This window comes from Antedon bifida, chromosome 3 (genome assembly GCF_963402885.1).
Source record: "Antedon bifida chromosome 3, ecAntBifi1.1, whole genome shotgun sequence".
Classification (NCBI taxonomy): domain Eukaryota; kingdom Metazoa; phylum Echinodermata; class Crinoidea; order Comatulida; family Antedonidae; genus Antedon; species Antedon bifida.
In genome coordinates this window covers 30,546,538-30,564,284 of record NC_136228.1, presented here as the reverse complement: position 1 = coordinate 30,564,284, position 17,747 = coordinate 30,546,538, and the positions used below count along the sequence as shown (strand labels likewise).

Genomic DNA, 17,747 nt, shown 5'->3' with positions numbered 1-17,747 from the left:
GCGAGAGAGGTTGTTGGTGGTGGGTGCCAAAATAACTTCTTCAGTGTATTTTTTTCACCTATTCTCATTGGCTAATTGAGCGTATCCTCTGCCTGAACTTTAAACTTCAGTCCACGTGACTTGCAGTCGTGGCCTATTGTTTTGCATACGCTCGAGTTTTCTGCGTAAAGACTTCCGGAAGTAGGCCAGTCGATCGAGTCAGCAGCAGCAGTGTCAAATTTATGTGTTTTTGCTGCTCTGCAACCTGTAGGCTGTGTTTTTTTTTACATTTTTGGTTAAACATGATATTACTATTTACCTTAATTACTTTTTATATTGAAAAGATGAACTATGCCTAGGCCTAATCGTTGAATTGAAAAGTACGTTCTTTGAATGCTGAAATGGAAACAGGTTTGATTTCTAAACAATATTGTAATTGATTTTTTCCTAGCTAGGCCTACCTACCTCTGTCCTGGCTATCTAGCTACTTATATAGGCTAGCTGTAAGAGTAGTAGTAGGCCTTGGCTAGCTATGACTACTTCATCTAGGCTACAGCCATATATAGGCTAGGCCAGTGCTACTACTCTAGCTTGGACTAGTTTATAGGCTGCCTTTATTGGATGATGTGTAGTTGATTGAATGTTGTTAAGTATAAATCCGTTCATAATCATAAAATGTTACAATTTAAAACATAAATTTTTTTTTGCTTCACTAGAATACCTAAATTATATTATAGGCCTAGTATAGAATATCATGCATTTAATGTTGAAAATCAGAAACAAAGTAATCAAATCATATAATTATATTTACACAGACCGTGCAATATTTTAAAAAATGTTTGAATTCATGTGCTGCTATACTAGTGTAATTCAGTGTTTAGTACTGTACATTTATCAAGAGTGAGTTTTCAGTAGTACGTAGTACAGTATTAGGTGATGTATGGTAATATTTTTTATGTATTTATATGAATTGTAATTATCGAATCTTATTTATTTTATAAATATAATGATTACAATAAAGATTATTTTAAGATTTGAAAAAATCTCTCCAGTGTCTAGTCAAAATAATTTGTTACTATAGAATAGAATCAGAAATATTGATTATTTGATTAATTTTAGAACATAAAAGTCCATTGAGAAGATGGCAGAAGACGGATTGTTGGAAGAATTGAATGATAACCAATCTACACCTTTGATAACTATTAATAAAGAGGTTGAACAAAAAGATTATTTATCTGGTGAAAGTCATAGCTTTGTGGGAAATGCTGATGCCAAGTCCTCTGTTGAGGAACCAGTGAAACGCAACAGTAACAGTGAATTGGAGTGGGATAGCACACAAGACTACGTTGAACCATACCTTAGCATGGAGAATTTATCCATACCACAGACCGATAGTGTGTTCTCCTCAGATGGGGAGGTTGATAATCGATCTTCCTCTCCGGTAAATGATGAGAAATTAAGTGATGTTCTTGAATCTATTCATCAAGATGAACATCATGATATTGAGGACAGTAATAATGATTTAATTATAGAGGCATCAGAAAGTGTAAATTTTGCTTCTGAAACTTTGGAAGAAGAAAGGTCTGGTTGTTCAAAATTTAATAGTCCAGAAAATAATGTTCAAGCAAGTATTTGTAATCATACGAAAGAGAGAGAGAGAGACTCTGAATTTGATTCTGAAATAAAATCACGGCCAACCGCATTGTGTGATCCGTCTAAAGATGCATCCTCCGAAACGTTGGAACAATCTGAGAACGATTTCCAAAATTCAGAAGTTCATGCAAAAGATAGTAATCTTTCTGAGAAACAAACTCTTAATTTTACTGAAGATTTGTCAACTAGACTTTCACCAATAGTTGAGGGTTGTAATGATTCGGCAGGTGAAGAGACATCTATTCCATCTAATTCTTCCGTGGATGAGCTTGCAAATAAATTTGGAAAAACCAGTGATACAGATTCATTAGAATCCAAAAAATTAAATGATGAAGAAATCACAGCACGGACTAACTCAATTGAGGATAGTATGCATACAAACAATGACAACACATGCCAAGAAACAAATAGGCCTACATTAACTAAAAATTCACAAAACAATTGTTTAAAAGGTGAAACAGGAAAAAATGAAGAGGTTGTTGAATCTAATGATGTTTCAGTAACACGTTACAATATTGATAATGATGCTGCCGATTCTTTGTTGTCGGAGCTTGAAGATCTGCTCTCGAGTGACTCCAGCGAACTGGAGTTGCCCAACGGGCTGCGGAAGGAAGCTATCGACATCCAGGATGTTGCAGAGTTTAGGCATCTTCAGTTGGAACTTGAACGTTATAGAATGTCATGCGAGGAAAAGAATAAAGAAATTAAAAGGTAATAATAATATGATTATTTGGTAATATATAATACTGTTAATAATAATAATAACAACTTTATTTAAAAACGGATGCAACACTTGAATCACCATATTGGTGTTTTTCACAAGGCCGTTACTTACTACAAAACTATTTATACTATTACACAAGTTATCATTTACAGTACATATGAAAAAAAAAAAAATGATTTCATGAAAAACATTGTCATTTCTCCTACTCATTTATTATGGTGTATTATCATAATTACTGCTGTAATTAATTACATTTTTTTGTAATTCCACTTAAATTTTAAAAACGTCATCTAGCTATACATTAAATTATAATTAATGTTGATTGTATATTTAATATTTGCAACTTGTGTTATGCTTTACGAAATGCCCTCCAAATTTAGATGAATTTTTAATGATAATAAAGGGGTATACAGAAAGCAAATTTTAAAATCTTGTCTTCCTAAAAATACAAGATTGTATATGACCTTTGATATTTCTTGTCAATATTACTCTGCATCATAATGGATTAGTAAGCCTTATTATTAAGTCAATTAAAGCAGAATGTTGATATGCATTTGTCCATTCTGGGAGTTTGCCTGAGCATGGCTAATAGTATTTTACATTGATGTACTGTACATGGCTAATAATACTACTTTACATTGATATAGTACGTATGTTTAATAAGCCTTTACTTAATTTAGTAGCTCCGTGTATATTGTCTACAGTTACTGTATAACCCCTATGGTCAGGGAAGATAATGTTTCCTTCCTTGTACCTCCTGGGTTACCCGCCTAGTGAAAACTATTATACGATTGTTCAAATTTTTTATCAATTTATTTGTTTTCATTTATTTAACCATGGAGATCATATTAATAATATATCTATGATTTAACTTTATCAACTTTTTTTTCTTATATGTTAAAAACCTTGACATTTTACTAACATTTACAGAGATCTGTAATTAGGTTTACTACAATTGTTATTGTAATGTCTTTGTTAATTAGACTCTCTATAGTAAAATCAATAAATTACCATACTACAGTACTGTACTACTACTAATATACCACCATACACAGTAATTGATTAACTACCTGTGTTGACTTCTGTGAATGCTAACATTTGGCACGCTACTAACTTTTTAAAAAAATATCTTAATGTACAGTATGCTATTTCACCCCAATATTAAACATAAACATACTATATTATTATAATACCCTCAAAATAAATTAATATTTAATCCTACATACTGTATGAAACTAGTATGTAGCCTAATTATGCTATTAATTGTGCACTAATTTGTTTTTGTTTATTAAAAGAATAGAATTTATTGATCCGGCTTAAATTTTCATTGTTCCAAATTCTGTGTTGCATTTATGCTTGTCAACTGGCACGTTCGGCTTCGGATATCCTCAATTACTTTGTTGTACTAATGGATTTATTGTTTGTATTTTAAATCATTAGATTATCCATAAACATTACTTTTTATTAAATTTATTATTCCATCTTTTTCGAGGGATAACCCGTTTCAAATTCTTTATTAATTTAAACTGATATTAAGTGGTGTTGATAATAAATTGTGTATTCAGTAGTAGTTGATATTATGAAAATGACTATATTATGTAGTAAATACAAATTTATAATACATCAAAATTAAATTGGTATTACTTGCAGTATATTTATCTACAGTATTTATATCATGGCTCAAACATTTACCATCTAGAAATTAATTGAAAGAGCATCACATGACCAAGTGTAGAATTTTTGCATTTCACATTAAGCATGTTGGAGAAAATTAGTAAATATGGAAGAGATAATAATAAATGACGTCAAAAATCCACATGTAGAATGCGCAGTTGTAACTCCAAGTCTAACCTACTTCATTCATCTCACACACCCCCCCCCCCCCCCCCCATAGTTTAACCATAACTTGGAATATGCAAAGAATATGTGTGTACTGTACACAATTTTTAAAAATATGGAAATAATTGTTACCATTCAAGATGACCTAGTGGAATGTTCTAGGTTCAGGTTTTGCATCCCCAGAGTGTTGTGTAGAATTTATAAATTATTGTGTTTCCTTATTCCATTATTTTGTACATTCTTACAGCACTGCCTTTGCAGTTGCAGTTCCTAAACTGTGGAACAATCTTCCTGATCCTATTAAAAATGCATCCTCTATCACACTCTTAAAAACCCATCTTTTTTCTTTGTAATTTCTTTCTGTTTTTTCTCTCAGCACTTTGGGACAATCTTTTGATTGTAAAAGCGCTTTATAAATCGAACAACATTAACATTACTGTACTATATTTCAGATTACAAGATGAAAGGCAATCGAAACAGTGTGATGTCCAAACGATCAAACAAAATGAAGAATTGTTGAGTTTAAAAGAATTTCAAATACAGGAGGTAAATAATAATATATGAACAATTATCGAAACTAATTATAGATAATAAAAACCATTTTAAGATCTCTATGTAGTTTGACAATGAGAAATATTGCTTAGAATTATAAAAACAGATTTAAATACAGTTGGACAAACAAGAATACAGTGTAAGGGTCTGTTGCTATTGAGCTGAATATGGTCACCAAGAACCATTCTTAAGCTCTGTCTACACTATCAAACTTGTGACAAAAAAAATGTGATGTGCCCATATATGGATGATGATAATATCACTACCATCTTTGGGCTTATGATCATCACTACCATATTTAGGCACATCACACTTGTTTTGATAGTCTAGACAGAGCTTTAGAAACCATGCAACTACGGTCAATTTGACCTCAACTTGGTGTCCATCACTGATGAACCTAACTGTACTCTCGGTTACACCTTTACGAAACCGGTTTTATTGTCACTAGTAACAATTGACCTACAATGCAAAAACTGGTTTTGAACTGTTTAAACTGTTTTTTGGGATTTTTCACTCAAAAAATGTATTTAAAAAAACAAGTGTTGTTTTATTTGACCCTAATAGTTGACGGAGGTTGTGGAACAACAGAAGAAAGATATACAGATGGGCAAAGAACGACAGCAGTCCCACGATGTCGCAGCAAAACGTACTATTTTAAAACTTCAACAGGAATTGGGGACCCATGTCGATCAGGTAGGAATATTTTCTGTTTTTCTATTTTTTTAAAAATATATCAAGTATATTGGCACCTCACTGTTGGATGTAAAGGAAATAAAATACTGTACAGTACTAAACCACTGGGTTTTCCTATACGACCAAGTATAATTCCATGCTCGAATATAATCCCACCCACTAAGTTAGGCTTAATTTGAACATAAATTCCATATAATGCAATCCTAGTGTAATCCCAAATTTCACACCTATGCCCCTGGGACTATATTTTGGATATATGCAGTAATATTATTATTACAGACTATTAGCCACAATAAATATGATTAAATTATTTCCATAAGAAATAATATTGACCATAATATTGTTATAATGATTAAACCTTCGTTTTATGTATCATTTTCCAATTTAAAAATCTGTTACCAAGAGTAAATTCATCACAAATGGCAAAATTATAATTTTCTGATAGCCTGCTTAACCATCTGGAATCTAATGTCAATATAACAGATGCTTACTTACACTAATAAAATAATATGTTGAATATTGTATGCAAGCAACACAAGACTACTAAAGTGCTGGATTAATATATAGAAACTATTATTATGCAATCAATATGATTATATATAATATATAATTATATTTATTTAATTGTTACAGCTCTAATTCTTGTTATTAATAACCTTATGTTATATAATAATAATAAACTAATATTGAATTTGTGAAATATTCTGATATAGTATATTATCTAGTGTGCTATAGAATGAAAACAAATTGATCTATTATATTTCATTAAAATTTACTCTCAGCCAAATTAAAAGTCAAAAATCCTGAATGTTCAAGAATCAATAAAGTAGTATTAAAGGAACCCGGTAAAGTGTCCTCTTAATAATAGATGTGTTCCCTGAATAGAGATGTCCCAAAAGAGGGGCTCTTTTGTAGTCTTTTATATGTTTATTCTTTTATCACCAAACAATATACATATATAAAACTTTACAGACGGATAGATAAGCTAAGACATGTACATCAATAATTATTCTATCATTCCAATCCAATGATCCTGTCATTGTTTGTTATTGTCCTAGCATTGTTCATTCGTCATTCATTCATTGCCATCATGTCTGACATCTCGTCAAGGTTGTTCAATCAATATTTTTGTCAAATCATCTTAGCATCCTCAATTTTTCCATGCAAAGATGTCTTTTCTTAAGAATCTCCTTATCTTCTAGATATATTGTGTAGTACAGTCTATTAAATCTATTTATAATTTTCAAACAAAACAATTTTCTCATGAATTTCCACAGTTAAAGAAAAAATATGAAGAGACACTGACTGAAAAAGAAGCAATGGTGGTGAAGTATGCCAGGAGTGAAAATGAAGTGATAGAGCATCAGAAAGCGAAGGAAGGTTTGGAGAGACGAGTAAAGGACAGTGCAAAGACGATAGAGAGTTTAACACAACAAGTTAAACAGGTGAAGTCTGATAGAGCTAAACTGAAAGGGATGTTGGAGACAAGTGTAAGTAATTCCTTCATTTATGATAACATAAATGCTAAATGCTAGATACTGTTTTCATTTTGAGGAGTCCCTGCCCTGCCAGCGATATTTCTTTTCGTATATAAGTTGGGGACCCCCCCTGATGAATTAAACGTCACAAAATAAACATAAATATTCATTAGTCGTATCCATAAGGTATAAGAATTGATCTAACTACAATTCACTAATGCAAATGCTTTCCGTCGAGCCATCTGTGTAGTCGAATGGATTAGACTATGGACTTTGAATTTTGATGTATGGGGATCGAATCCCATGAAGAACTTCTTTTTACTTTATAGTGAGGGAGAGAGATTATTTAGAGGGTTAGTTATATAGGAAGTAGATTGGCTATCTTTCACATAAGGAGTCCCCAACTTATGTATGAAAAAAAACCGCGTCCTGCCAGCATCATCACTTAGCTGTCACTTAGTTAGCTCTCTAGTTGTACAATACCTCAGTAGAATCGCATTATATGTGAGAATTATAAGATAATGATTTTCTTCTAATTGCAGGAGAGTGAAATATCTAGCCTACAGAAGGATGTAGATCAACTTAAAGAAGAAGCGAGTTCACAGGGTATCAAAGTTAAATGGGCCCAGAACAAGTTGAAAACAGAATTAGATGCTCATAGAGTAAGTTACTTCAATTCAGAATTTGTTATTTACAAGATAATCATGTTGGGGCAGTACCCACTCTTTTTGGGCTAGAATATATCCCTAGCCATCAGCTCAGCTAGTTTTGAGATAAGAACATCTAAAGTTTGTGGATTCGAGTCTAACCCAAGAATTACTTACTTGTTTCTCAGTGTACTGAATATACTTAGAGTAGAGAAACATATCTAAAAAATTAACTAATTAAGAGAGTTCTAACCCCATTTATACCTATAGTGCTCTTAGAAATTAGCAGAAAAAATGATAGTAAAATAAGCCCACATAAACTTGTCTATGAAATGTGTGCACATTTTGTAGAAAAATCAACAGCCTGTAGAAATCCTTGCTACTGGCTTGGCTCCCTTGCGCAAGCTACATCGTAGTTACCAAGTATTGCCACTGTATAGAATGAATCTATGTTAGTTATATAACACTCTATAAATTATTTATATTTTATCAAGGAAACTAAAGGTAAGCTTTCAAAGACGGAACAGAAGTTGTCAGAAGCCAAAGAAGAAACGGAACAAATAAGAAGGAACTGCCAGGAAATTATCAAAACATATCAGGTAATTTATTTAACAAATTATATTTATTATATAGCACTAACCCAGAATTTGTTACTCTATCTGTTCCTAAAGCCATTCACCATTCTAGCTGGAGCACCTGTTAATTCCCCTTTAACCGCCATTTTTGTGGAAAATGATTTCAAAATTCACTAACTTAAAGGTGCCTGTTCATTGGATTGGTAACTGCTAGTAGACGAATTCAATTAAAGTAGAATATTCATCAAGCTACAAAGATCCACTACCAAGTTGTGTTTGTAGGCAATTTGACGTATTGACCACTATAAAGCATTGTCTACACTATCAAACTTTATGTGACAAAAAATGTGATTTGCCCATATATGGACATGATGATGTCGCATCACTACCATATTTAAGCATATCACTACCATATTTGGGCACATAAAATTTTTTTGTCAAACTAGTTTGATAGTGTAGACAGAGCTTAACACTTTATATTGGTAAAACTTTTTTTTTGTAGGAATCAGAGGAAATGAAATCCAATTCATTAGATGCTGAGTTGAAAAGAAAACAAGTAGAGCTACAACTACATTTGCAAGAGAAGACTGACCTAGATGAGGTACATTTTTTAGTTTCCCAAATCAGAATCTCCCTAACTACAAAGCTCTGTCTACACTATCAAACTAGTTTGTCAAAAAAGCGTGATGTGCCCAAATATGGTAGTGATATGCCTAAATATGGTAGCGATATGACATCATCATGTCCATATATGGGCAAATCACATTTTTTATCACAGAGTTTGATAGTGTAGACAAGGCTTTTTATATTAAGATCATGCATATTTTGTCTGTAGTGTAAGTGTGTCAATGAAATTGATTCTAGACCAAAAGTTTGATAGTGTAGACAGGGCTTAAGAAAGTCTTTATTGTTGTTCTTTTAACCATTGTAAAATATAGTAATAAGTGCACTTCTCTCTTTCAGGTTCATATAGCAAAAGCAAAGGAACTTGACTCACTCAAGAAAGCATATGCTGACTGCATGGCTGAACTAGATTCGTTGAAAGTTAAGGTAAATGAAGCATTTAAAAATTGAAATAAGAGTAACATTGGAAACATAAATGATGTCATGCTTAAAGGAAATCCTGGAGAAAGACTCGCGAGATCTTGGAGACAACAGGGAGAAATTGGAGACTACAGCAGAAAGACCTTAAAGACTCCTTAAAGGGTCTTTCGCACCTGTTATGGCACTGTTCCGGTCTGGCGCCGGCAAATCAAATCAAACGTCAATGTTTTGTTTGCATGTGACTATGCTCATATCAATTGGCCCATAGCAGCGTTGAGCATAAAAACGGAACATTGACATTCAATTCGCCGGTGTGAAAGACCCTTAAAACTCTATGGAAATCCTGCAGACTATAAGGTTATTCTAACAACTTGGGGAAATATTTAATATTGTTTTGTTTTTTAAATATGATTTATTGTGTACTTTGAAAATAGAATAATATTTTCTAAATGATATACCTTATTTATTTGTCTAGTCAAAGTGTTTGGAAGACGAAAGAATACAGAATGAGAAACTGATGGATAAATTGAAGAGCATCATCAACTCACAGAAAGAAGAAAACTGCAAACTTAACCGGAAAGTTGAAGAGATTATTGCCTTACAGGAGTTACTGGAAGAGTGAGTATTTTTTATTTTCACACCACCACACATGATGGGAAACCCATGGTTTTTAAACCAAGTATCATATATCGTATATCCTCAGGTATAATCCCACTTATGATTTAATCCCACCTCCTTCTCTACATATTTTTATATATCCCCAGGTATAGTCCCAGTATTGACTTTTGGTCTGAATGTAGGTCTCTCTCTAGCCAGTTCGGATGAGTTTTTATAAGAAATGCTTACCAATCCTTTTTTTTTCCTGAACCAGGGTTTCCCTGGGTATAGTCCCACCCCGCAAAGTCGGCCCAATTTTGTGTTCTAGGTGGGCGGGATTATACCAGAGGATATATGGTAAATGTATACTGTATATATTTGAACCAAGTTCCCTGGGATTGACAAGCATGTTAACAACCAGGCCACAGTGTCACTACAATTTGAAATTCAATCATAATTGTGTTTAATGTATCCAAATAAGTTTTTACTTATTTACATACCTACTTTAATTACAGTGAGAGAGAAACAATTACCAAACTTGGTGCTGAGGTAAAAACACTACATTCCAATAACATGGACCTTAACTCTGACATGTGTACTATGAGACAGAAAGAAGCAGATCTGTTGAGGTTCACTGAAAAAATTACAGGGAAAAATGCTGATTTGCACTCGGAAAATACAACTCTTCAAGAAAAGGTAACAACATTTATATTTATGCTTTGTTCACATTCGATTTAAAAAGAAATTCCAATTCCTATCAAAATAAGCGACGAGTTTCTTCATTGTTCACTCCATTGTTTAGTGTGTCCAAGATGGAAAACCAATAGGATGAGAAACTCGTTTTTTCCCTACTGCAATGAGGCAATTCAATAATTCAACTTGAAAACGTTGATCATTTTAATGCTATGGCCTTTATACACACACTAATCTTGAGTGTATTTTTAACCCTTGTATATTCTAACCTCATTTTTGTATTTGTATGTGAATTTTTAACTTTTTTTAACAAAAATAATTTCAAACCATGTACTGTATTTTACTGTGTTTTACCATGTGAATAAATAAATTATCTAAAATATCACATCAATGTTTTAGTAACTTGACATTTTGTTGAACATTTTCACTTCCTAAAATGTTTGTAAATAAAACCATTGATATTGATAAATGTAAAGTATTGTTTGTCAGATTTGTGGTTTACCATAGTAAAAACATTTGTCTACAAATAGGTTGACCAGCAGTTCATTGACCTGACCAAGTTGAGTAAAGAGCTGAAAGAAGTGAAACAAACAAGAGATAAACTGGTAATGTTCATATTCTATTTTCTGTATCGGAGTTAAATACAGTATATAAATACAATATTATGGTTTAAGTTGTTCTGTGTGCGAACATGTTTGGTCAAATGTTATATTGGATATACCTCTGAAACCCATCACCTATATCACAGTGTATCAGAGTTATATCACAAGTGCATCAGTGGTATATTGGAGTTATTGACAGGTATTGCGGTTCTGTTAATGTGGTTCAGTTAATTCTGTTGTTATGCAGGCTTACAGTGTAGTATGTGCGAACAAAGCTTATTACACCTTTATTTCAATTCTTCTATGCATTTCTTACCTCACCACAAATAAACAATAATATTTAAAAAAACAGAACGAAAGAAACAACTTTCCAAACACAAAATACTGACCAAATTTCAATTTTGTTTTAGAGTTTTTGAGGGTGTAGACTTACTAACAATTAATATGTGACTGATATTTGCAATATATAAATATCTCAGTATTTGATGAAATTACTATATAGTTTTGCTTTTTAGATACAAATAAAGAAATAAATGTAGTTATAACAATAATACCAATAATAATATCATTTATATAGGCTTCTGAGCTGACATCACTGCAGCAGTTCCATGAGGAAGAGACTGAACTCCTGAGAACCAAAGTGAATGAGAAGTCCAAAGCAGTGGAGCAACTAACAATCCAATTAGATGACGCTAGAGATGACAATAAAACACTCAAGAGAAAACATAATGCTAATGTCAAGGTAAGCTTTCATTTAAGTTATTATACTAGGAAAGATACACTCCCCCACTGTCAGGGCCACTTTCAAGTATGAGTACAATTACAGTCATTTTGATATCCCAAGAGTATGTAGGTATGCAATAGTCAGCCTAAATGGAGAAAAGTGTGGAATTTAGAAACCATTTTGGCAGCTATATGGGATCCACAAGATGTCATAATGTCATATTACAATTCCTAGAACAATTCCAGTTATTTTGATACCCCATGTGTATGAATGTGTTGCAAAGGAATTTGTATAACAAACAACAGTATATATCATTCTTTAAAACATTCATTGTTTACGAAATAAATATAAAAACAATTTTTATCATTAACAGGACGTCACTAGACAGCTGCAGCAGGCACGTAAACGATTAGAAGCACTTGAGAATCCAGAGAATGGCCATAAAGACACTCTGAGCATAGGATCCCGCACCAGTTCAAATGGATCTCTGGACACGCTGCCATCAGCTGGTAGTCAGGGAGTAGTACCAACTCTTGATGGTGATGGGCATAGGAGAATAGAAAGTCCTACACAGGTTAGTTGGATCATTGTTACATATCTTAATTTTCAGCTCTTTTCTGACAGGTGTGCCTGGAAAATACCAGTATAGGTACCTGTATCATTACCTAGTGATATTACTAGGTTTTGAGGAGGTATGGCTGATACATGGATGACCTGTTCTGATAGAAAACCATACCGACATGGTAATATCTTTGAATACTCCCAGAACACAGTTCTGTGAGAAAGGATCTTCAGTGACCCCACTCATTGCATTTTTAAAAATAACACAATTGTATATATTATAAAGGTCTTAATATCTGTTGATTTCATGTACTCTTTTATCATTCATTGTCATGTGACTTAAGCTCTGTCTACACTATCAAACAAGTTTGACAAAAACAAGTGTGATGTGTCCATATATGGTAGTGATATGCCCAAATATGGTAGTGATATGACATTATCATGTCCATTATTGGCAAATCACATTTTTTAGTCACATAAAGTTTTATAGTGTAGACAAGGCTTTTTATATTAAGATCATGCATATTTTGTATGTAGTGTGTCAATGAAATTTTTAGACCAAATGCAGTTTCCAACCCATGATTGTTCCAATTGGTAGTAGGTCTGGCAATAACATGTTTACCCATCTAAAATTGCGCTATATTTTTTTTTTTGCAGCCTCAAGATCGACCAATGGGTGGTCCTAATGACTTCCCAGGTGTAAACAAAGCTATGCTTGTGGACAAGATTATCAGGCTACAGAAGGCAATGCATAAAAAGAAAGAAAAGATGGACTTTATGCAAGACCACATGAATCAATTGGTTGAAGAGTTACAGAAAAAATCAAAGTAAGATGCTTTCGATTTGTGATGAACAAGCTAGGTTATGTCAGTTAGGTCGTACCAATTCAAAATAGGACTTTCTGGAAAAACCAGACATATTTGGCCAGCCCAAAGATGTCTGGTTTTCCAGAAAGTCTGGTATTCGGAATGTGTTTTTATTGGAAAAAATGAAGTTGAGACATTTTAGGCCTCAAGAAAACTCTAGTATTGAAAGGTTTCCGATTTTCAGAGAGCTTGTTTTGGGAGATTTGACTTTATAGTCTAAAATTGATTGTGTTGGTAATTTTAATATATATTCCTAATTATAGAATCATACAGATGTATGTTCTTCGTGAAGAATCGGGGGCACTTGCTCCAGTTTCAAGTGATATTAATAAGGTAGGCAAGTTTCTTATGTATTTCGTATGTAGGTATTAAAGTGTTAAATTTATTTTTAAAAAACCGTTTCATGATATTACCTTACATATCAAGACAGAAAGGACAAACCAACTCATTATTTGTTAAGGTAATGTGTAATGCTAGACATTTTTTTCAAGCATGGTACCACCTAGGCCTACCATAATTTTGTCACTATGTAAAAAATCATTTAAAAGTAAGTCCTTTTCACCTCATGGGTGAATACCGCCCTACTCTTATTAACGCATTGTTGCATGTGAAACTTCAATACAACAATGTGTACTTGGCTTGGCAGTTGATAGATGGCTGTTAATTCATGAAACAAAGGCCTACGAAATGCTTTTGTTTAAATACTGGGCGTCATCATAAACAGTGCCAGCAGTGTTAATTGTGAAATAACATGTTTTAAAAAAAAATGTTGTTTAATTAAAAACAGTGCGTTATCTTAGTTTTTGAAAGGCCTAAATCTTCCAGATTTACGCGTAAAAATTGCCAATTTTAGGGAGGTGGGGATCTACATTGAAAATCGGGGAAAATTTTAAAAAAAGACACAAATTTCAGGGAATCTATGCATACGCATACAGTATACATATACCAAATTTTGATATTATATATGATATGCCATACTTTGTAGGCCAAGATGTCAAAGCAAGGTGGAATCATGGCTTCCCTATACAAATCACAGCAATCCGATCCATCCATGAACCTTGACCTGTCATTGGAAATCAATAGGAAATTACAAGCAGTTCTAGAAGACACATTACTTAAAAATATAACGCTAAAGGTATGTTGGAGGGAAATTATTTTGTTGTCTAGTGGGAGTGGTCATCCATGCATGCTTTTATGCAATACTTTGTTGTCTAAGGGCTCTGAAACCACACAGTAGATTAAAATGACACTTTATGTACATTTACAGATACTTTCTTTTACCGCCATTATATTCTTACAAATTCTGTTGACCTTTTACATAAATAAAACAGTAATGTAAAACAGTGTTTTGTATATTGAATCCGTTGCACTTATGAAGGGCTAGTGTTGCCCGAAAGCTCTGCTAACTTTTCTGAATGTTTTAGTGTTTTGATTTCGATTTTTGCTTATTTTTTTTGTATCTCGATTGAGATCCAACCACTGATACCTACAGCATTGTCATTTTTTCAGTAATTTGCCTTTGGATTTGAATCCAAAAGTCATGAACGTCTAGTATAGGGATGGGGATATTTGTAATACTCTTACTTCAACCCAAACCATTAGAAAGTTATGAAATTAAAACATATCCTGTATTACCACTACCACTACAGTATATTGGAAATTTACAATTCTATATGTATTATTACATTGACAGGAAAGCATTGAAACTTTAGGAAATGAAATAGCAAGAATCACGTCGCACGAGATGGATCAGAAAAGAGGAAGAACGGTCAAAAAAGCCAAATAATAGAATCTTATCATTAAAAACACTACCATCAACATGTACAACAGGAAACTGAAATATCATCATTTCAACTGATTATTTTTTTATTTTTTACATACGCATTCAACAGCGTGTAACTCCCCAATTAAAGGATGGATAAACTATTTTATAATTAATTTATCGTGCTTATAAACTAATTCTCATTTGAGGCTTAAGGAGTGGAGTTGAAAGAGTCGTGAGTTACAACCCTGGCGCTAGGTCAGGATTGAACTGTTGACCTTGGGAGGCAAGCATGTTAATCACCAAGCTCCACTACTTCATTCATTTTACTTTTATTTCGGAAACGGATGTCCATAGTTACAAAATCAATTGCATAAATAAGTTTAAATAAAAAAGGCAGACATAAAAAAAAACACCGGTATCAGATCATCTCAGGATCTCCATCAGAAGATGTAAATGTTGTCCTTATATGATTTGTCATTAGCAACTTGTTACTAGGAACATGGAGACAAAATTTATTTCTTCATGCTAGGAAGTACTTGTCATGCAATGATTACTGTCATTATTTGAGAAGATATACACATTATATAGAAATTGTCAAGTATTTATATCTAAATTAAATAGTGAAGAATGAAAATACTAATACTATAATATACTACTTTCAATTTCTATTTCATAGTAAATTGAGCTGTAGACAAAATGCATATCTTTGTAGAATCTGAATTCTCATTGTACACCCTGCTTTTTCGCTCCAAACTCATAATTTCACTATTTTTATTATTGGACATGCTGTATTTTTGTATTGGGACAGTTATATTGATGAATTTTTAAATCTATTTTTTTAAATTGGTTTATTTTCCAATAATAATTCTGTCCATTTTATTTGAGACCAAATTTTTTAGTATGAAAGAAAGTATGAAAAAGTATAAATACAGTATATTTATTATTGCATAATGCATTATTTTTCGAAACCTTTTTTATTATTTGGCAACTTGTATCTGACCAAATTCAATTCCATTCTCAGGCAACCTTATGTCTACCATATTTTGGATAAATACCGTTCCACATTATTCTAATTTTATGTACCAAACATTGCTGTATTCTTCAATGTGTGTGAAATCTAAAAATTAAAACACACCAGTAAAATGATAATTGTATTATTGTTTTATGTTTAAGTTTAACTCTACACTTATGTATAAATGTAAATAACTATTTTATTTTAATTGTTTTAGTTTTAAGAATTTAATATATAATTTAATATATTTATGGTGCTTGTACTCTATTTATTTCTAAAAATATCCCTTGATTCTGATCAATTATTGTTTACTTATTATATGAATCTAAATATTTATAATAATAAATTAAATATTTAAAAATCAACCTAAATTATGTGCACAAATGTTATATTTCATAGTTTGAAGTTTATATTTAGATTAACTAATTATTTTAAGTTCAATATGTGTATCATTAGTATGATCTGAAATACAACTTCTTCATAATTTTGATTTATATAATGGCAATGAATTGTCATTTGCCATGTAAGGGCATATCATGCCCATATACGGTGTGAAACTAGTGCAAGAAAGGGTATATTGTATAACCATGAAACCATGTGTACTATTTAGAGATAGATACTTATCTTCCAGCAAATGAGATGTTTACTTAGCTAATGCTCTGTTTACACTATCAAACTTTATGTGACAAAAAAATGTGATGTGCCCATATATGGACATTATAAGGTTATATCACTACCATATTTGGGCACATCACACTTTTTTTTGTCAAACTAGTTTGATAGTGTGGACAGAGCTTTAAATGTTGATTTATCTGTGACTAGAATGATATCTATTATAAATGTTATGCTCAGAGGCAGATCCATGCATTTTTAAACAGTGGAGCACTAGCATAGTGTTAATAGTCTGTCCAAAAAAATATAAAAAAAGATTTTTTTTCTGCAAAATGTGAAGTGTGTCCTTAGTACCCGAGTACTTAATTAGTACTTAAAAAGGAATGTTTGAGTAAAATGCAGCAATATGGTGTTTAATATAAATTGGATAAAACGGACTTCCAAGTTAAATAGTGTAGTTAATATGTTCTATATATAGTAGTGATATGTGATGATCTGTTTGTCTAAATATAAATACGATTGAAATAATATACAGATTATATAATTAATATATTTATGTCACTGATACAGTATTCGCATAATTTACCATATTGTCAATTAGTGTGTTATTATGTTGCAATATTCATGTTATAGCATGGATGTAGTAGAGACAAGTGGATAGTGTAACGCTCTGTCTACACTATCAAACTTTATGTGACAAAAAATGTGATGTGTGCATATATGGACATGATAATGTCATACCACTACCATATTTAAGCATATCACTACCATATTTGGACACATCACACTTTTTTGTCAAACTAGTTTGATAGTGTAGACAGAGCTTTAAAAAGGCAACTGTCTCCCTGTGCTGAGATATAAAACTATATAATTGTCATCTTCATTTGAATTACCTTTTTGATTTTGCACCACGGTATTACTTTATTTAAAATGGGTTTAAATAATTATCCATTATTTTTAAATTGTAAATAAGAAGAATAAAGATCACACAATATAGATACCATCTTGTTATTCATTTTTTTTTTTTTGCTACTTAGATTTTAAAACAGTGAAGAAATACAATGTTAATGTAGTAAAATTAAAATTGAATTGTATTAAAATACAATATCTAATCCGTGAAATATGTAGACC

General features: G+C 32.1%; 1 protein-coding gene across 2 annotated transcripts; it reads left to right on the top strand.

Moving 5' to 3' along the window:
- The first annotated feature begins 156 nt into the window (after window positions 1–156).
- LOC144837470 (coiled-coil domain-containing protein 186-like) lies at window positions 157–17,616 on the top strand. Of its 2 annotated transcripts, none has more exons than XM_078692604.1 (18): window positions 157–246; window positions 1,099–2,343; window positions 4,648–4,741; window positions 5,312–5,440; window positions 6,718–6,930; window positions 7,461–7,580; window positions 8,060–8,164; window positions 8,643–8,741; window positions 9,104–9,190; window positions 9,660–9,802; window positions 10,297–10,477; window positions 11,005–11,079; window positions 11,654–11,818; window positions 12,174–12,374; window positions 13,019–13,188; window positions 13,491–13,560; window positions 14,213–14,362; window positions 14,921–17,616. In XM_078692604.1, the coding sequence occupies exons 2-18, from the start codon at window positions 1,121–1,123 to the stop codon at window positions 15,011–15,013; spliced, it is 3,318 nt and encodes a 1,105-aa protein (XP_078548730.1). In that variant the 5' UTR covers window positions 157–246; window positions 1,099–1,120; the 3' UTR covers window positions 15,014–17,616. The 2 variants fall into 2 exon arrangements, with proteins under 2 accessions (XP_078548730.1, XP_078548728.1); XM_078692602.1 differs by having other exon boundaries at window positions 211–390.
- The last annotated feature ends 131 nt before the right edge of the window (window positions 17,617–17,747 follow it).

What these genes read in the sequence shown, in the direction of transcription:
- LOC144837470 (XM_078692604.1), top strand. Translation starts at nt 1,121, where the DNA reads ATGGCAGAAGACGGATTGTTGGAAGAATTGAATGATAACCAATCTACA. An exon ending in AAGAATTTCAAATACAGGAG is followed by an intron (nt 4,742 to 5,311) that starts GTAAATAATAAT and finishes TGACCCTAATAG; the next exon opens with TTGACGGAGGTTGTGGAACA. An exon ending in AAGGGATGTTGGAGACAAGT is followed by an intron (nt 6,931 to 7,460) that starts GTAAGTAATTCC and finishes TTCTAATTGCAG; the next exon opens with GAGAGTGAAATATCTAGCCT.